Source organism: Ogataea parapolymorpha, chromosome VI, assembly GCF_000187245.1.
Source record: "Ogataea parapolymorpha DL-1 chromosome VI, whole genome shotgun sequence".
NCBI lineage: Eukaryota > Fungi > Ascomycota > Pichiomycetes > Pichiales > Pichiaceae > Ogataea > Ogataea parapolymorpha.
Genome location: NC_027861.1, coordinates 1,418,392 through 1,432,171, shown reverse-complemented (window position 1 = coordinate 1,432,171; position 13,780 = coordinate 1,418,392). Strand labels below are relative to the sequence as shown.

The following is a 13,780-nucleotide window of genomic DNA, read 5'->3' as shown; positions in this document are numbered from 1 at the left end:
TGCTCAAACACAGGTCTCATACTCTGACTGTGAAAAATTTTTGGATACATTTTATTTTCTATATATCGTTAGTGAATAGGTAAGTCGAACGAACACAAATAGAACGACAGCGGAAGGATATAGGTTGAAGAAAGTCAGCAAAACAATCGTTATCATCGTTCATCAAGTAGACATCAAAGATCGCCATTTAGTGTCACATTCTATCGCGTCTGACTACCCTCTTAGAGAATCTTTCCAAATACCAATTCAGGCTAATTTCATCTCGACCTCCCACTGTCGCTCTAAGTTTCATTGTCTCTAACATCCAGTCAACATGGCCCACGAGAACATTTGGTACTCCCACCCAAGAAACTACGGTAAAGGATCTAGACAGTGCAGAGTCTGCGCTTCCCACAACGGTTTGATCAGAAAGTACGGATTGAACATCTGCAGACAATGTTTCAGAGAGAAGGCTCGTGACATTGGTTTCAACAAATTGCGTTAAGTCACTAAACTGCTCCAGCAGTGTATAGTTAATGTTAAAGTGTTCAGAGCATAGTATGCTAAAAAGGTGTAGAGATGTATGATTTTTTTGATCTTGTTGCTTTTAACCTCTAATTAAGCATGTCTTCTTACTTTGCACTAGGTTCCACTGGTTTATGCGGAAACTTCTTCGTCAACATTGCGGCCAACTCGCCGAATGTTGCCCGCATTTATACTGTCAGTCGTCGTGAACCAAAAGTCACCACGGACAGCTCCAAGCTCATTGCCACTGTCGAGCCTGATACCGACAAATGGCCTGCTTTGATCAAGAATCTTGATATCCCCCAGCATTCCACTTACTATTCGTCGTTTGGAACCACCAGAAAGGCTGCAGGCAGCGCTGAGAACTTCATCAAAATTGACGAAGGCATCAATGTTGCTGCTGCCACTGCTGCCAAAGAATCCGGAAAATTTGACACTGCCGTGCTGGTGTCCAGCGCTGGTGCCAATTCGTCCTCGCGGTTCTTGTATTTGGCCACCAAGGGCCGTATAGAGGAGAAGATCAAGGAATTGAAGTTCAAACGTACGATTATTTTGAGACCAGGTACTCTACTCGGTGAAAGAGAGCATGCTCATAGCTTGCTTGAGAGCGTTACCAGAAAAGTGGGAGGGGTTGTGAGAGGCACAATGTTCGGAGGACTTCTTGCACATCCTATCAAGGGCGAGGAAGTTGCAAAGGTGGCCTTCTACTTAAGTCAGAAACCCATTGAGGAGGACAATGAGGTCATTGTTGTTGACAGCAGTGAGATGCTCAAGATTGTTGAGGATAATGGTTTATAATTGAAATAGCTAATGATTAATGCAGACTCAAATTAATTCGAGCTACCATGAAAATTCTACATTTAAATATGATCAAATATTAATATCCAATAATTATAAATAATTGGTACCTCATTTATGTATCGACATCCTCAGATCACGCCCTATAAAAGCTCCTTCGAGTTCGAGCAGCTGAAGAAGTGGTTCTACAGCGCTGATCAGAAGTTGAGAGCTAGGGCTGTTCAGAAGGTTGCCGCGTACGCTACCAAAGGAAGTCTTCCTCATTCGCTAGAGTCCACCTCGTTGCTTACCAGTTCGACCTTGCTGGATGAGCAACTGAGCAGTATTAATGCCGACCCCATGCCTATCAGGCTGAGTTACGCGATGTCTCTGATCAAGTTCTGCAACGGTCTTTTGGACCCGATCCAGAAATCTACATATGCTATGAGTCTCAATAGACTCGCAGAGATACTGCAGCTTCCTACATATTTCGTGGAGATCCGACACGCTGGGACTCATGAAATGCTTCCATCACTGGAAATGCTTCGATTCAGTGCCCAAAGTGCTCTGGAATGGCTAGAGATTAATTACTGGAACGAGGTCTTTGAAAGCACGTCTTCCGAGCCGCCTGAGGAGAAGACCGACCAGGAAATAGATGCATTGACCGACAGCTTCAAAATACTGCGGAAAATCCGCAGAGAAGACATCCATAAGGTGTACAAGTTTGGAGACTCGACGGAAACGGGTACAAAATACTGGAAAGCGATGAAGGTGCTGAAGAGTGTCAAGGAAGACGTGTTATTAAACTATATGGTGTACCAGAACTGTTTGGTGCTCAAAACGCCGCTCAACGAGAAAAAAGTGAACGGTATCAGACTGCTTTACAAACCGATCCTAGAAGAACTTGGTTACGACGTGGTGCTGGGCCTGTTCCAGACTTTTCTGGCTGCTGACACTAAAGATGAGCTCTTTTCAGTGCAGCGCACACAGTGGTTGCAGTACTTCCTCTCAAACGGCCTTACATTTAGCAGGAACTCCATCTATAGCAAGTTCCTCAATACGCATTCGATAGGGGTGATTTTTGCGCTGCTAACAAAACATCCACTGGAGTCAACAGCCAAACTTCTAGAAACACTCAGTCAGCACAAACAGCTTTTGGAGCAGACAAAGCTTACAATGAAGGTGAACGATCAAATAAAATTCATGCGCACATTCTATATATCGGATCTCTCGTCGCAACCAGCGTTGAAGAAACAAAAGTCTGAGTCGCTGTTTCTTTTCGAACAACATGAGCTCTGGGAACCAAAGCCTTTTGGTCAGTCTTGAACGTCAGTATGAGAATTGAGGTCTATTGTCTTTGGCTATTTCTAGCAGCCCGCGATGAGTATATGCCTTTGCGAGACGACCCTTGATAACGAATTCGTCGACGAATTCTGCGCACATTTGCTCTCCGTACTGGCAGTGAATGAACCCAACCACATAGAGCAAAATGGTTGGTCTAGTTTCCTGTTCGAGCTTGACCACTTCTTGATCTTCAGATAATCTATCCAGCTTGAAATCAGTCTCAAATGCTCGTAAAAACTGGTCTATAAATTCCCTGCGATTGTGCACGTTGGACATGCGTCGCAAGTTTCTTGGAAAGTCAAACAGGTCGTCTGTAGAGCCGGCTTGTTCGGCTTTGAGCGCCTCTTTAAATAGATACATGTATGTCCTTTTTCTTAATATGTGCCTCCCCAACATTTGTATATTTTCGAGGTCTATGCGCACGTCACTGCCACCTACTCCTTGGAGCCGGGTCTTGAGACGAGCGTGCTCTCTGAAGTAAATGCAGTAATATAGTAGATAGTCGTCTAGCATATACTCGCTGGGTATTATCTGTCGCAATAGTTTGATTCTTGACTCTGCTTTGCGTCGAAACTGCATATTATGGTGAAACTTGGTTCTCAGCGACGGCACAGGCTGACGGACCTGCAGCGCAAACGACGGCACTAGCGTTTGGTAGAACCGTCGAAGCATGAAAATTATTTATCTAGATCCGGCTGTGCTAAAATATTTTCTTTTATTCCAATGCCTCCTAAAGCTTCTTCTGCAAAGAAAAGCTCCAGCGAGAGCGAGCCCGCCAAAGCCAAGCTGCCCAAGCTCCCGACAGAGTTTATTTTACGGCCATCGCATGCGGGACCGAAAAACACAGCGGCCGTCTACGTCTCTCCCCAGATACTCACTATCACAGGGTGGTCTGCAGGAAATTTTGTCAAAATCACGCGAGGACTCTCGGACGTCACTCTGTTGTTGCAAACTTGGAAGCCAGAAGAAGAGGATGTGTATGATTTGAACGTGATTTTGATGTCGCAGGAGTATTTACAATTGACCCATTTTCTGCTCGGAGAAAGAGTGGAGCTGAAAAAAGCAACCTCGCAACCACCTTATGCATCGGAAATCCATGTAAACGTTCAAGAGAACACTGATGAGACCATTATACGGTCAAAGCTCATTGATATCGGCCTGGTGTACGAAAATTTGACCACATCCGATTTCCAAGTAGCTCAGATAGTCAATGTGGATGCTGTGACGGATTCGCTTGATCAACTATCTTTGCAGGACCAGAGCAGAAAGAAGACATTGCGACCATTTTTGCTGCACCATAAGACCACCAAAATTGAGTTTCACACCGTCCAACAGCTGCAGCCACCGTCTGCCCCATACAGCTACTCCAAGATTGGTGGTCTACGCAAACAAATCGAGACTCTCAAACGAACCATAGATATCCCGTTATTCCGGCCCGATATATTTCAGCGATTTGGGATCGACCCTCCGCGCGGTGTGCTTCTCCATGGAAGCTCAGGCACCGGCAAGTCTTTACTGCTCAAGAGCGTCGCGTTCGAGTCGCAGGGATGTCATGTGATCAATATCAGCGGCCCGTCGATAGTGTCGAAATACCTCGGTGGAACAGAGGAAAAGCTGCGTGAGTACTTTAAAGAGGCCATGAAGTACCAACCGGCCATCATTCTGATCGACGAGATCGACTCGCTAACGCCCAGCCGCAATAACGAGGACGTTTCTGAGGTTGACACTCGTGTGACTGCCACTCTTTTGATGGCTTTGGACAGCATTGACGGGGCGGTTGTTGTGATTGGAGCTACCAACAGAATCAACTCCATTGACGCCAGCCTAAGACGGCCAGGCCGATTCGACCAGGAAATCGAGATTCCTATTCCCGATGCCGAGAGTCGATACGATATTCTTTCGACACAATTCGCAGCAATGAAGGGCCAACATGAACTCACGGACAGCCAGATAAGAGTCATTGCGAACACTACACACGGATACGTTGGAGCAGACCTGGTTTCCCTTTGTCGAGAGTCAATTCTCAAGTGCATTTCTCGTGGACTTACTACCCACCAAGAAAATCAAAAAGTTTCGTTTGCAGACGTGGAGGAGTCAAGGAGCGAGATCCAGCCGAGCGCTATGCGGGAGATTGTTTTGGAGATGCCTAAAGTGAGCTGGGACGATATCGGTGGTCAGGAGGTGCTGAAACGAAAGCTCAAGGAGATGGTCCAGCTTCCGTTGACGGCAGCAAACACATTTAGACGACTGGGAATCTCTGCTCCCAAGGGACTGCTTCTTTATGGCCCGCCTGGATGTTCCAAGACTCTGACCGCCAAGGCTCTTGCGTCAGAATCTGGGCTGAATTTTCTGGCCATCAAGGGACCGGAGGTGTTCAACAAGTATGTTGGTGAGTCTGAGAGAAAAATTAGAGAGATTTTCCATAAAGCCAGAACGTCTGCTCCATCAATTATTTTTATTGATGAGATCGACGCCCTGGCTACAAATAGAGACAGCGAAGACGCCGGAAACGTTTCTAGACAGGTGCTGAACTCGATGCTGAACGAGATAGACGGTGTGGAAGAGCTCAAAGGCGTGATAATTATTGGTGCTACCAACAGGCCAGACTCAATAGATCCTGCTCTTTTGCGTCCTGGACGACTCGACAGACACGTCTATGTTGCGCCGCCCGACAGACACGCTAGGAAGCAGATTTTGGAGAAAAATACAGTCCACTTTAACCTTCCGAATCGCGTGTTGCTAATCGAGAAGCTGAGCGACCTGACCGAGGGATTCTCTGGGTCTGAGACCGTGTTGCTATGTCAAGAGGCCGGTCTAGCTGCCGTTATGGAAAATAACGATTGCCAGCAGGTGGAAGAACGTCATTTCATGACCGCTCTTAACGACATTAGCAAAAACATCACTCCAGAGATGCTCGAGTACTACACAGAGTTTGGAGAAAGATATAGGGCTGTGTAAAAAGAAAAATAAGCACTCTAATAAAGCATGTCGATGAACGTCAATAAGGCCGTGTCCATGGCTGTGTTTGCAGCCGCCGGAGTTTACATGGGGATGAAGTTCTTTGAGCCAATAGTCATTGAGCAGCTTCGCAAGGACGGAAACCTGCGCACTGATATAGAGGTTCCGCAGTACGACGAAGAGGGAAACAAGCTTCTGGATCGCGGCAAACAGGTGACCTGGGAAGCGATCCGCAAGGAGAAGCAGGCAGAAGAGCAACTTGCAGAAAGTTCTGTTTCCAAGCCGGTGAATTAAGTGGCATCTTTACACATGCATTGTTCAGTCGCTGAAGGTGGTGCTTTAGTTCAGTCATCCTTCTGACATAAGCAAAAAAATTTTAAAAATATGGGTAAGCTCAAGAAGAGATCCAGAAGTGCCAAACTGGCTGCTCAACGCAAGCCCGGAGCTTCTAAGGACGACAAGGAGTTTCAGAAAATTGCGCCGTTGCTAGATAAGTTGAAATCGGATGCTGTGAACGACCGTTCGATGGCTGTCGGGGCTATTAATACCTTATGCGATACTGACCCAGAGATTCGCAAATTGTTCTTGAAAAACGACCTTGTTCGCACGCTATTGACCAAACTTGTGCATGACTCCAGCGATGAGGTGGTCGTGGAATCGTTTGGTCTTTTGCGTAACCTGATCATTGAGGAAGGGTATGATTTGAGCGTTTTTCTATGGAGATCGGACATTTGGACGGTTCTCGAGGACGCTTTCAAAAAAGCAAGCGTTTCCATCGAGCATGTCAAGGATGACAAGGTTTCTGCAGAACAGCGCGGCCTGCTGTTCGACTACATTGAGAATATAATTGCTTGTCTGGGCTCTCTTTGCCTTGAGATCTCCACAGAGATGTTTCATTCGGACGTTCTTCCGAAACTTGTCTCCAACGACATACTAAAGTTCATTATTGTCCTTATTGAGCGCAATTATACAACCAAACTGACGTTGTCAGCTCTGGAATTCCTGTACGACCTGTCTACGATCTCTGCCCCATTTATCGAAGCGTTTTCTCAGGATGAGAATATCAAACAGATTCTCTCAGGACTCAATCTGTCAAACGATTTGTCCAAGGTGTACCTTATTGGCTTGCATTTCCAAACTCTGGAGTTTTCAAATGGGCTTGACGACAACCAGACCATACAGATTGCTGATAGTTTGCTTGCCGTCGCCAATAAGGTGGCAGAGGCGAACTCCCGGGATGAAAGCAGTATCAAGGTCTACGAACTCGTCCTTGACATTTTTGCCACCATTGCCGAAATTAAGGGCCAGGAAGAGCCTGTTAGTACCAAGATTTCGGGTATGATCGAGTCACACGTGGTTCCCTTCCTAAGAGTCGTTTTCGAGTTCTGCAGCGTCAAAGTGCTGCTGTGCTTGACAAATATCTTGTGCTTTTACAGGAATGAGACACCGGAGAGTGTAATTGAGCTGGTCAATTTCGTGAGACCAGCCGTGTTGCAGCAGCTTTCACAGAAGCTCGAGGAGCCAGATCTGGAGACCATCAATCTGTATCTCGGATATTTGGAAGTTTCCTCTGAAATCACGCCTGCAGACGAGCTTAGACCGCTTGCAGAGGTGCTGTTGAATTTTGCATTGCAACTGGGTGAAATTACTCCCGTTTCGGCCCAGATCACAGGCCATCTCTTGCATATTTTGACTAAAATTGGCAAGCATTCCGACGATTTGGAGCTAACTACTAGCATCACTAAATTTATTGTGGACAAGAATTTCGTGGAGCCTATAACATACTACAACTCGACCAGATTGGGAGACCTGCGCAAAAAACACCAGTATTTGATCGAGACGGTTCTTGTGGATTCGATTAATTCCATATTCGATCTCTTCGATGACGACTATCCATACAACAAGCCAATTTACCACGAAGGTGGACTTCACCAACTTTTTAAAGATAATCTGCCTCATTACAAAAAGATATACAAGGCTATAGACAAAAACAGCGAACCTCAACTAAAGGCCCTATCCGAAGAAGCATTTCAGAATTTGGAAAGATTTATTCAGTACAAAGAGGGCGAAGCTAAATAGACATTTAATGACATCGTATTGTTTGTATTAGGGCCCATCTATTCAGATGATTATGACTTGATTATTTGTCTGGATTGGCATACCGTTTGGTCTGTTCCCTGATCTTTTTCTCGTATGCGACACGGTCCTTGGTGTAAAGTCTCCAGGCAGGTTCCTGCGCAGGAGAATCAGGGTTTGGTGTATTAAGTAGTTCTTGGACACCCAGCAATATTTGTTTCAGGGAAATGGCGGGCCGCCAATCTTGTTCTTCGTTCAATATCGACAGACACACCGTACCCGATGGATAGACATTTGGATGGTAAAAGCCAGCTGGAAACTTGACTTTTGGAGGCTTGGCAGGGTATTCTTCAGGGAATATGATGGTAAGCGGGTAAGTGGCGTTGTCCCACAGTGTATTTGATTTTCCAGGGATTCCAGCCGTCCAATTGAGTAGATCTAGTGATCCATCAGGAGCCTTCATGGGCTTCGCATAAAAACCAAACGGATGGTCTTTTCTCCAGTTTTTTCTATTGTTAGCTGCCGGCAACAAATGTACTTACCTTTCCTGTTGTATGCGCTCAGTTCGGAGGTTTCTTTCAGCCATGCTTAATTTACTTTATTTATTTTCTATTTGGCAGTGTAGAAATACTCTGTCATTTTAAACACTGCTCGTCTATCTATTTAGGCAAGATTAAGACTACCTTGGAACGCTCTCATTAAGCATAAATGAGCGAGAAAAAACCCGAAACACATTATTCAGATGACGATCTCGACGATCTGGATGACTTGCTCGATGACTTCGACGACGAAATTCTGAGCAAGCCGCCCGGAGCAACGCTGAAGCAAGATCAGGAGCTCACGACCGCACCGGACGAAGAGCCCAATTTGGACGATAAAGAGCTGTTCGGCAAACTATTGAAGGAAATAGGTGCTCAGGACCCCGATCTCTCGAAGAATCTCGGTAGTTTTCTGGACGATATTGGCAAACAGAACAGCGGGTCGTCGTCCCCTCAGCCGGCTACGAAGAACAATTTCCAGGACGTGATTTCGGAAACGATAAACCGGCTCAAAGAGAGCGGAGAGCAAGTAGACAAATCCATAAAGGAAGAAGACGGGAACGACGAACTGATTACAAGTTTGCTCAAGTCGCTTGATCTTAATTTAGATCTGAAAGGATTAGACGGGCAAAATGGGGGAGTCGAGGACGTTGGCAATTTATTGGTCGAGATGTTGGAGAAATTGTCGTCCAAAAATGTCTTGTACGAGCCATTAAACGACTTATACCAGAAATTCCCGGCCTGGCTCGAAAACCCTGAAAATCAACAGGACGAGAATTACTCAAAGTATCAGCAACAATACGCCGTGATCAAAGAAATCATCAGCACATTCGACCTCCCCGACCACGAGGATAAGAAAAACAAAGATATCATCAACACCAAATTGGAGGAGTTACAAGAATTAGGAATGCCTCCGAAGGAATTACTTAACGACGACCTAAAGTTCCTGAATTTCGGAGGAAACTCCGAACTGGAGCTGGACGACAACGATATCCCAGAGGATATCAACAAAGAACTGGAAGACACATGCAAACAAACATAGTCTTGAAAAGTTTCTAAACCCTTAGAAACACCCCAAGACTATTGCAAGTGCCATTAGGACAAATCAGACATCCAAGGAAGTTAGGGCGGTCACGAATGCACCAGGAGAGATTTTTGGGTTCGCCCCTCCTGTGGGTGTGCATCTACCGAGGAAACTGCGAATGTTTATGGTAACTTTTCATCATTTTGTCCCAATGACACCTGCAATAGAATGGTGCGTTGCATCAAATGGCAGACTTTCCAAGTACATAAGACTTGATCATAAACTGCTGGTCAGAAATGTAAATTACTGGCAAGTAAAAAGCTCCACAAATACTCGCAAAAACGAGTAAGAGTAACGGGAAAGAAAAATGAATCACTTGCAAAAGTGACCCATATTCAGACCCTAGAGCGTTTCTAAACCCTGTCGTCATCGTCGCAATAAGATTGGGAAAGAAGAACTCGGTTTTCATCACTAAGCAGTCATGATAGTCTCATACCATTTCATGCAACTCTTCTACTGAAGAAACACTTTGCAAGGAAAATATTTCACAAAATTTTTTTCTTTTATAGCTAGGTTTTTTTTTTCTAGATCCTTCGTTATGTAGCCCTGGCACGGCACCGGGTAAGTCAATCAAAGGAAAGCCGGATCTCCTTGAACCTTTCGTCGATCGCCCGCTGTTCGTTCATGTACTTCAATGTCCGATCAAAGTGCTTGTACGTCGCTTCAAGGCTGGACTTGTCAGTAGCGGGCTCTTTGCTTGCGGTCTTGAAGTTGCTATCAATCAATTCAATCAGTCCGTTTAGGTACTTCACGGTAACCATGTCGTTACCGTGAATAAAGTAGTATAGTGATTGGTTAAGAATCTCAATGAATAACTCCAGTGAGGCCCTAGCGTCCAGAATATTGTCCGCCACCCGAAGTGCTTTTTGGAGACACTCAAGAACTCTTTTTTCGTCTTTTTTCAAAGAAATGTGTGTTATTGTAGACTCGTCCACTTCCTGCGTAACCCACCAAAGATGTGAAGCAAGGTACACGGCCCGGCATTGGTCTGTTTTTTTCAATAGTTTGGATCCGTAAAGAGCGCACTTGGTGATCAGTTTGTCGAAGTTGTCCATGTTTAGCTCAATCATCTTCGTGGACTCCATCAATTTGTTGATAATTGTGATGAGACTCTGGTATTGCGCACGGGAATCCACCAGGCTTTGTTCGTAAAGCACAAATGATTCAATGAAGAAGTCGTACGATACATCCACAAGCGACACTTCGTCCGCTAGTTGTGCGGTCACCAAATTGAGGTTTAATCTCAGGCTCGGATTGATGTTTAGCTCATTCATCTCGCTGATAACTCCCGTGATGAACTGGAAAAAGTGCGAGATTTTAGCTCTGTCCTCTCTGGTTTCAATTTTCTTCAACAAGTGAAGCTTTCTCACAAGTTTGAGAACAATGAATACAAGTGTAGGATAAGTGTACTTCACCTTTGACTTCCCTAGACTTAAGTACTTTCTCGATTCTCCCAGCAGCTCAAAATGCTTGAACGGATCAATGTTGTAGATCAAATGCAAGAATTTGGCCAGCTTCTCTTGCTGGAGAGTGACCTCGAGTGAATCTTGTTCTTCGTCCGGCGACGAGTCCAAACCAAAGATGGCCTGGTTCTGTGCTGTTTTCTGAGTCAAACCCAGATCCTTGGCAGTAGGGTCATCGTCAGCGGTGATCAGGTTCTTCAGAATTTCTAAAATCTTGTTGACTTCTTCTTCCGTCGTCAATTTGACATCATTAACCAATAAACAGTCAATAATATCGAGACTGGCTGATTTTCTCACCACTGGTTTCTGCAATGCGAAAAAGTCCAGATAGCTGGAATCAAGTTTGAGGATAGACTTGATGCTAGAGTATCCGGACATTGGCACCAGAAGCAGAGATTTCCAGTGGCTTTGTGCCGAAGAGTCGTTTGTTCCCGATTCCCTGAATTTTTCGGCAGCATATTTGTAAACGCAGTTGACGTTGTCAAAGTTTTCAGGATAGTATGTAATGGAAAGACGGCATATTCCTTCTAGTATCAGGCAGAAATCCTCACTCGACAAGTCCGGTTTGAGCTCATTCAGTTTATTGATAAAATCAATAAACTTATCAAAAATGTCTGTGAGATTTAGAGCTTTGAACTGCTCAAAGAAGTCGTCGTCGGATTCCCGCTGTTTGAAATCTATCAATCTATCAATCAAAGTGATGAGAATAGTTTTCAAGCTTACCTGATCATTTAAGCTCAGTGTGGCGTTGAAGAAATTCTCCAGAGTGGCCAGGTGGAATTCATCGGGAAATACTTGAATAATGACATCCAATAAATACTCTTGGGCAATGACATCCCGACACTGAATGATCTGTTCCAGCAAGACTGGCAAAATGTGTTCTTTGTAGTACGTCTTGTCAATGTTTTCCAATTGAGACAGACGCACCAGGTTTGAGCCCACCAAAATCTGAAGCTCTTTGCGCTCCATAGTTCTCTTATTGCGCTCAGAAGAATGTCCTTGATGTTGCAGTCTGACCCAAAGCTTGTTCATTTCCACAAAATTTGTGATAATAAACTGAATTGAGTCATTGAGATCGCCTGTGGACTCCTCCTTGTCCGAAACAAACTTTGTAGGCAGTAGATCCTTAGTCCTCTGCGAAAGATAGTACCGTAAAAACAAACCACGAATTGGATGCTGCACACCACGACACATCTCCATCATGTCCTTCATGATCTCCTTGAGCGGAGCATCCGGAATCGACATATACACTGTTCCCACAGTTATCATCAAATACAATCTGGGTATGATATTGCCAGCATATTGTACCAATTCATATAAATCTGCTAGGTGATTATTTGGATGGTTAGTTTTCAGGTGCTCGGCCAAGATTTCCAGTCCATCAAAGACCATAATGTACAATTCGTAGTACTGCTTTGGAGAAAGCACACCGGTCCGCAATTCGTTGAGAAAGGTCGAAGCGTGCTTGAGGGCGTCCATGAACTTGTTCTTCGTGGCCAGACACTTTTTCATGAGCGAGATCTGCTGACGGATCACTGTCGTCGCATCCTCGAGCGCTTTCTGCTGCTCCTGGAGGCTCACTGCCACATTTTTCGCAACCATTACGGATTGCACTTAAATAATTTTGACTACTTCCTATCGCTTTTAAGCGTATTTTACAGTATCGCTACAATCCGGTGTACGGATGTTCCTAAATTTATTTTAGCTTTATTTTGGAGTCGTTCTGATGAAATGTGTAGGGCACAGGTGGCGCTCTGGATTTTTGATCAAGTACTGCTGGTGGTACTCTTCAGCGTCCCAAAACGTTTTGATTGGCTCGATTTTAGTAACAATCTTGTCGTTAGGGTACCACTTTTTCTGCGCGTACTCCAGAGCTTCCTTGGCTATTTTTTCTTGCTCTTCGCTATGAGTGAAGATGGCAGAACGATACTGGGTGCCGATATCTGGGCCCTGGGCGTCAACAGTCGTTGGGTCGTGCATCACAAAGAAGAAATCCACTAGTGTTCTGTAGGACACCTTGGAAGGCTCGAAGGAAACTTGTAAAGTCTCTGCATGATTAGTGGATCCAGTGCAAACCAGTTTGTAGTCGGGGTTTGAGGCAGTTCCGTTAGCGTAACCAACCTTTGTATCAATGATCTGGTCTTTGAAATGCTTCTTGTAGAGATACTCAACACCCCAGAAACAGCCGGCAGCAACGCTCAGAACTTGGCTGGAAGGCGTGGTCTTCAGAGTCTTGGAGATGGCGGACATCGTGGAAAAAAAAATAGATGATAAATTAATTGTGGCTCGGATATTTATTATGAGTTCAGTTAAAACGTATACGGCCTACGCATTTGAGACTCTGTACTCAAAATTGCACAAAACGGACCCAATTCCGTTCTCCAAGTGGAAGCTTACTCTGGAAAACGACTCGAATGTGGTGACCGAAAAGTGCCCTTTATTTGTTACGTGGAACATAAAGCAGGGAAACGATAAGGTTTTGCGTGGATGTATTGGGAACTTTAGCGATCTAACGCTACCTGCCGGTGTTCGTGAATACGCTCTGATTGCTGCTCTAGAGGATCCAAGATTTGAGCCTATAACTCTACGGGAATTACCAAAGCTCTCGTGTTCTGTGACACTGCTCAAGAACTTTGAGACCGGAAAAGATGCTCTTGACTGGGAATTGGGCAAACACGGAATCAGAATTCTGGTCAATGGTAAAAGGTCTGCTACATTTTTGCCCGAGGTTGCCACGGAGCAAGGATGGACAAAAGAGGAGACGTTGCAACACCTTGTTCAGAAAGCGGGCTACTATCAAACCAACTGGGAAGAGGCCGACATAGAGCTTACTAGGTACCAAGGGATTAAGGAGACTTTGGATTACGACACTTTCATGAGTTTACGGGAGAAACTGCAATGATCAGATGGTTATAAATTTGGCAGGTGCTATTGGCTTTTTTTGTTTGATTTGTGGTGCACGGGTGATGGCTAAAAAAAAAATTTTTAGGAAAATATAAAATTTTTTATCTAGGATAAGAACCTCATAGGAAAAT

General features: G+C 44.9%; 11 protein-coding genes across 11 annotated transcripts; 7 read left to right on the top strand and 4 right to left on the bottom strand.

Moving 5' to 3' along the window:
- Window positions 1-603: 603 nt before the first annotated feature.
- Window positions 604-1,302, top strand: HPODL_01949 (Protein FMP52, mitochondrial; the record flags this gene model as incomplete). The annotated part of the gene is made up of 1 exon (XM_014078480.1): window positions 604-1,302. One exon carries the CDS (start codon window positions 604-606, stop codon window positions 1,300-1,302), a length of 699 nt encoding a protein of 232 aa, XP_013933955.1.
- Window positions 1,303-1,419: 117 nt separating this feature from the next.
- On the top strand, window positions 1,420-2,607 carry HPODL_01948 (Protein LAS1; the record flags this gene model as incomplete). Its single annotated transcript, XM_014078479.1, has 1 exon — window positions 1,420-2,607. One exon carries the CDS (start codon window positions 1,420-1,422, stop codon window positions 2,605-2,607), a length of 1,188 nt encoding a protein of 395 aa, XP_013933954.1.
- Window positions 2,608-2,610: 3 nt separating this feature from the next.
- On the bottom strand, window positions 2,611-3,297 carry HPODL_01947 (uncharacterized protein; the record flags this gene model as incomplete). Its single annotated transcript, XM_014078478.1, has 1 exon — window positions 2,611-3,297. The coding sequence occupies one exon, from the start codon at window positions 3,295-3,297 to the stop codon at window positions 2,611-2,613; it is 687 nt and encodes a 228-aa protein (XP_013933953.1).
- Window positions 3,298-3,348: 51 nt separating this feature from the next.
- Window positions 3,349-5,583, top strand: HPODL_01946 (protein AFG2; the record flags this gene model as incomplete). Its single annotated transcript, XM_014078477.1, has 1 exon — window positions 3,349-5,583. One exon carries the CDS (start codon window positions 3,349-3,351, stop codon window positions 5,581-5,583), a length of 2,235 nt encoding a protein of 744 aa, XP_013933952.1.
- A 27-nt stretch (window positions 5,584-5,610) lies between these two features.
- Window positions 5,611-5,877, top strand: HPODL_01945 (Protein ECM19; the record flags this gene model as incomplete). Its single annotated transcript, XM_014078476.1, has 1 exon — window positions 5,611-5,877. The coding sequence occupies one exon, from the start codon at window positions 5,611-5,613 to the stop codon at window positions 5,875-5,877; it is 267 nt and encodes an 88-aa protein (XP_013933951.1).
- Window positions 5,878-5,967: 90 nt separating this feature from the next.
- Window positions 5,968-7,662, top strand: HPODL_01944 (uncharacterized protein; the record flags this gene model as incomplete). Its single annotated transcript, XM_014078475.1, has 1 exon — window positions 5,968-7,662. One exon carries the CDS (start codon window positions 5,968-5,970, stop codon window positions 7,660-7,662), a length of 1,695 nt encoding a protein of 564 aa, XP_013933950.1.
- Window positions 7,663-7,723: 61 nt separating this feature from the next.
- Window positions 7,724-8,245, bottom strand: HPODL_01943 (SUMO-conjugating enzyme UBC9; the record flags this gene model as incomplete). Its single annotated transcript, XM_014078474.1, has 2 exons — window positions 7,724-8,168; window positions 8,202-8,245. The coding sequence occupies 2 exons, from the start codon at window positions 8,243-8,245 to the stop codon at window positions 7,724-7,726; spliced, it is 489 nt and encodes a 162-aa protein (XP_013933949.1).
- Window positions 8,246-8,367: 122 nt separating this feature from the next.
- Window positions 8,368-9,240, top strand: HPODL_01942 (Peroxisomal membrane protein PEX19; the record flags this gene model as incomplete). The annotated part of the gene is made up of 1 exon (XM_014078473.1): window positions 8,368-9,240. The coding sequence occupies one exon, from the start codon at window positions 8,368-8,370 to the stop codon at window positions 9,238-9,240; it is 873 nt and encodes a 290-aa protein (XP_013933948.1).
- A 608-nt stretch (window positions 9,241-9,848) lies between these two features.
- HPODL_01941 (Endosomal subunit of membrane-associated retromer complex required for retrograde transport) lies at window positions 9,849-12,347 on the bottom strand (the record flags this gene model as incomplete). Its single annotated transcript, XM_014078472.1, has 1 exon — window positions 9,849-12,347. The coding sequence occupies one exon, from the start codon at window positions 12,345-12,347 to the stop codon at window positions 9,849-9,851; it is 2,499 nt and encodes an 832-aa protein (XP_013933947.1).
- A 105-nt stretch (window positions 12,348-12,452) lies between these two features.
- On the bottom strand, window positions 12,453-12,995 carry HPODL_01940 (peptide methionine sulfoxide reductase; the record flags this gene model as incomplete). Its single annotated transcript, XM_014078471.1, has 1 exon — window positions 12,453-12,995. One exon carries the CDS (start codon window positions 12,993-12,995, stop codon window positions 12,453-12,455), a length of 543 nt encoding a protein of 180 aa, XP_013933946.1.
- A 49-nt stretch (window positions 12,996-13,044) lies between these two features.
- Window positions 13,045-13,647, top strand: HPODL_01939 (uncharacterized protein; the record flags this gene model as incomplete). The annotated part of the gene is made up of 1 exon (XM_014078470.1): window positions 13,045-13,647. One exon carries the CDS (start codon window positions 13,045-13,047, stop codon window positions 13,645-13,647), a length of 603 nt encoding a protein of 200 aa, XP_013933945.1.
- Between the last annotated feature and the right edge of the window lie 133 nt (window positions 13,648-13,780).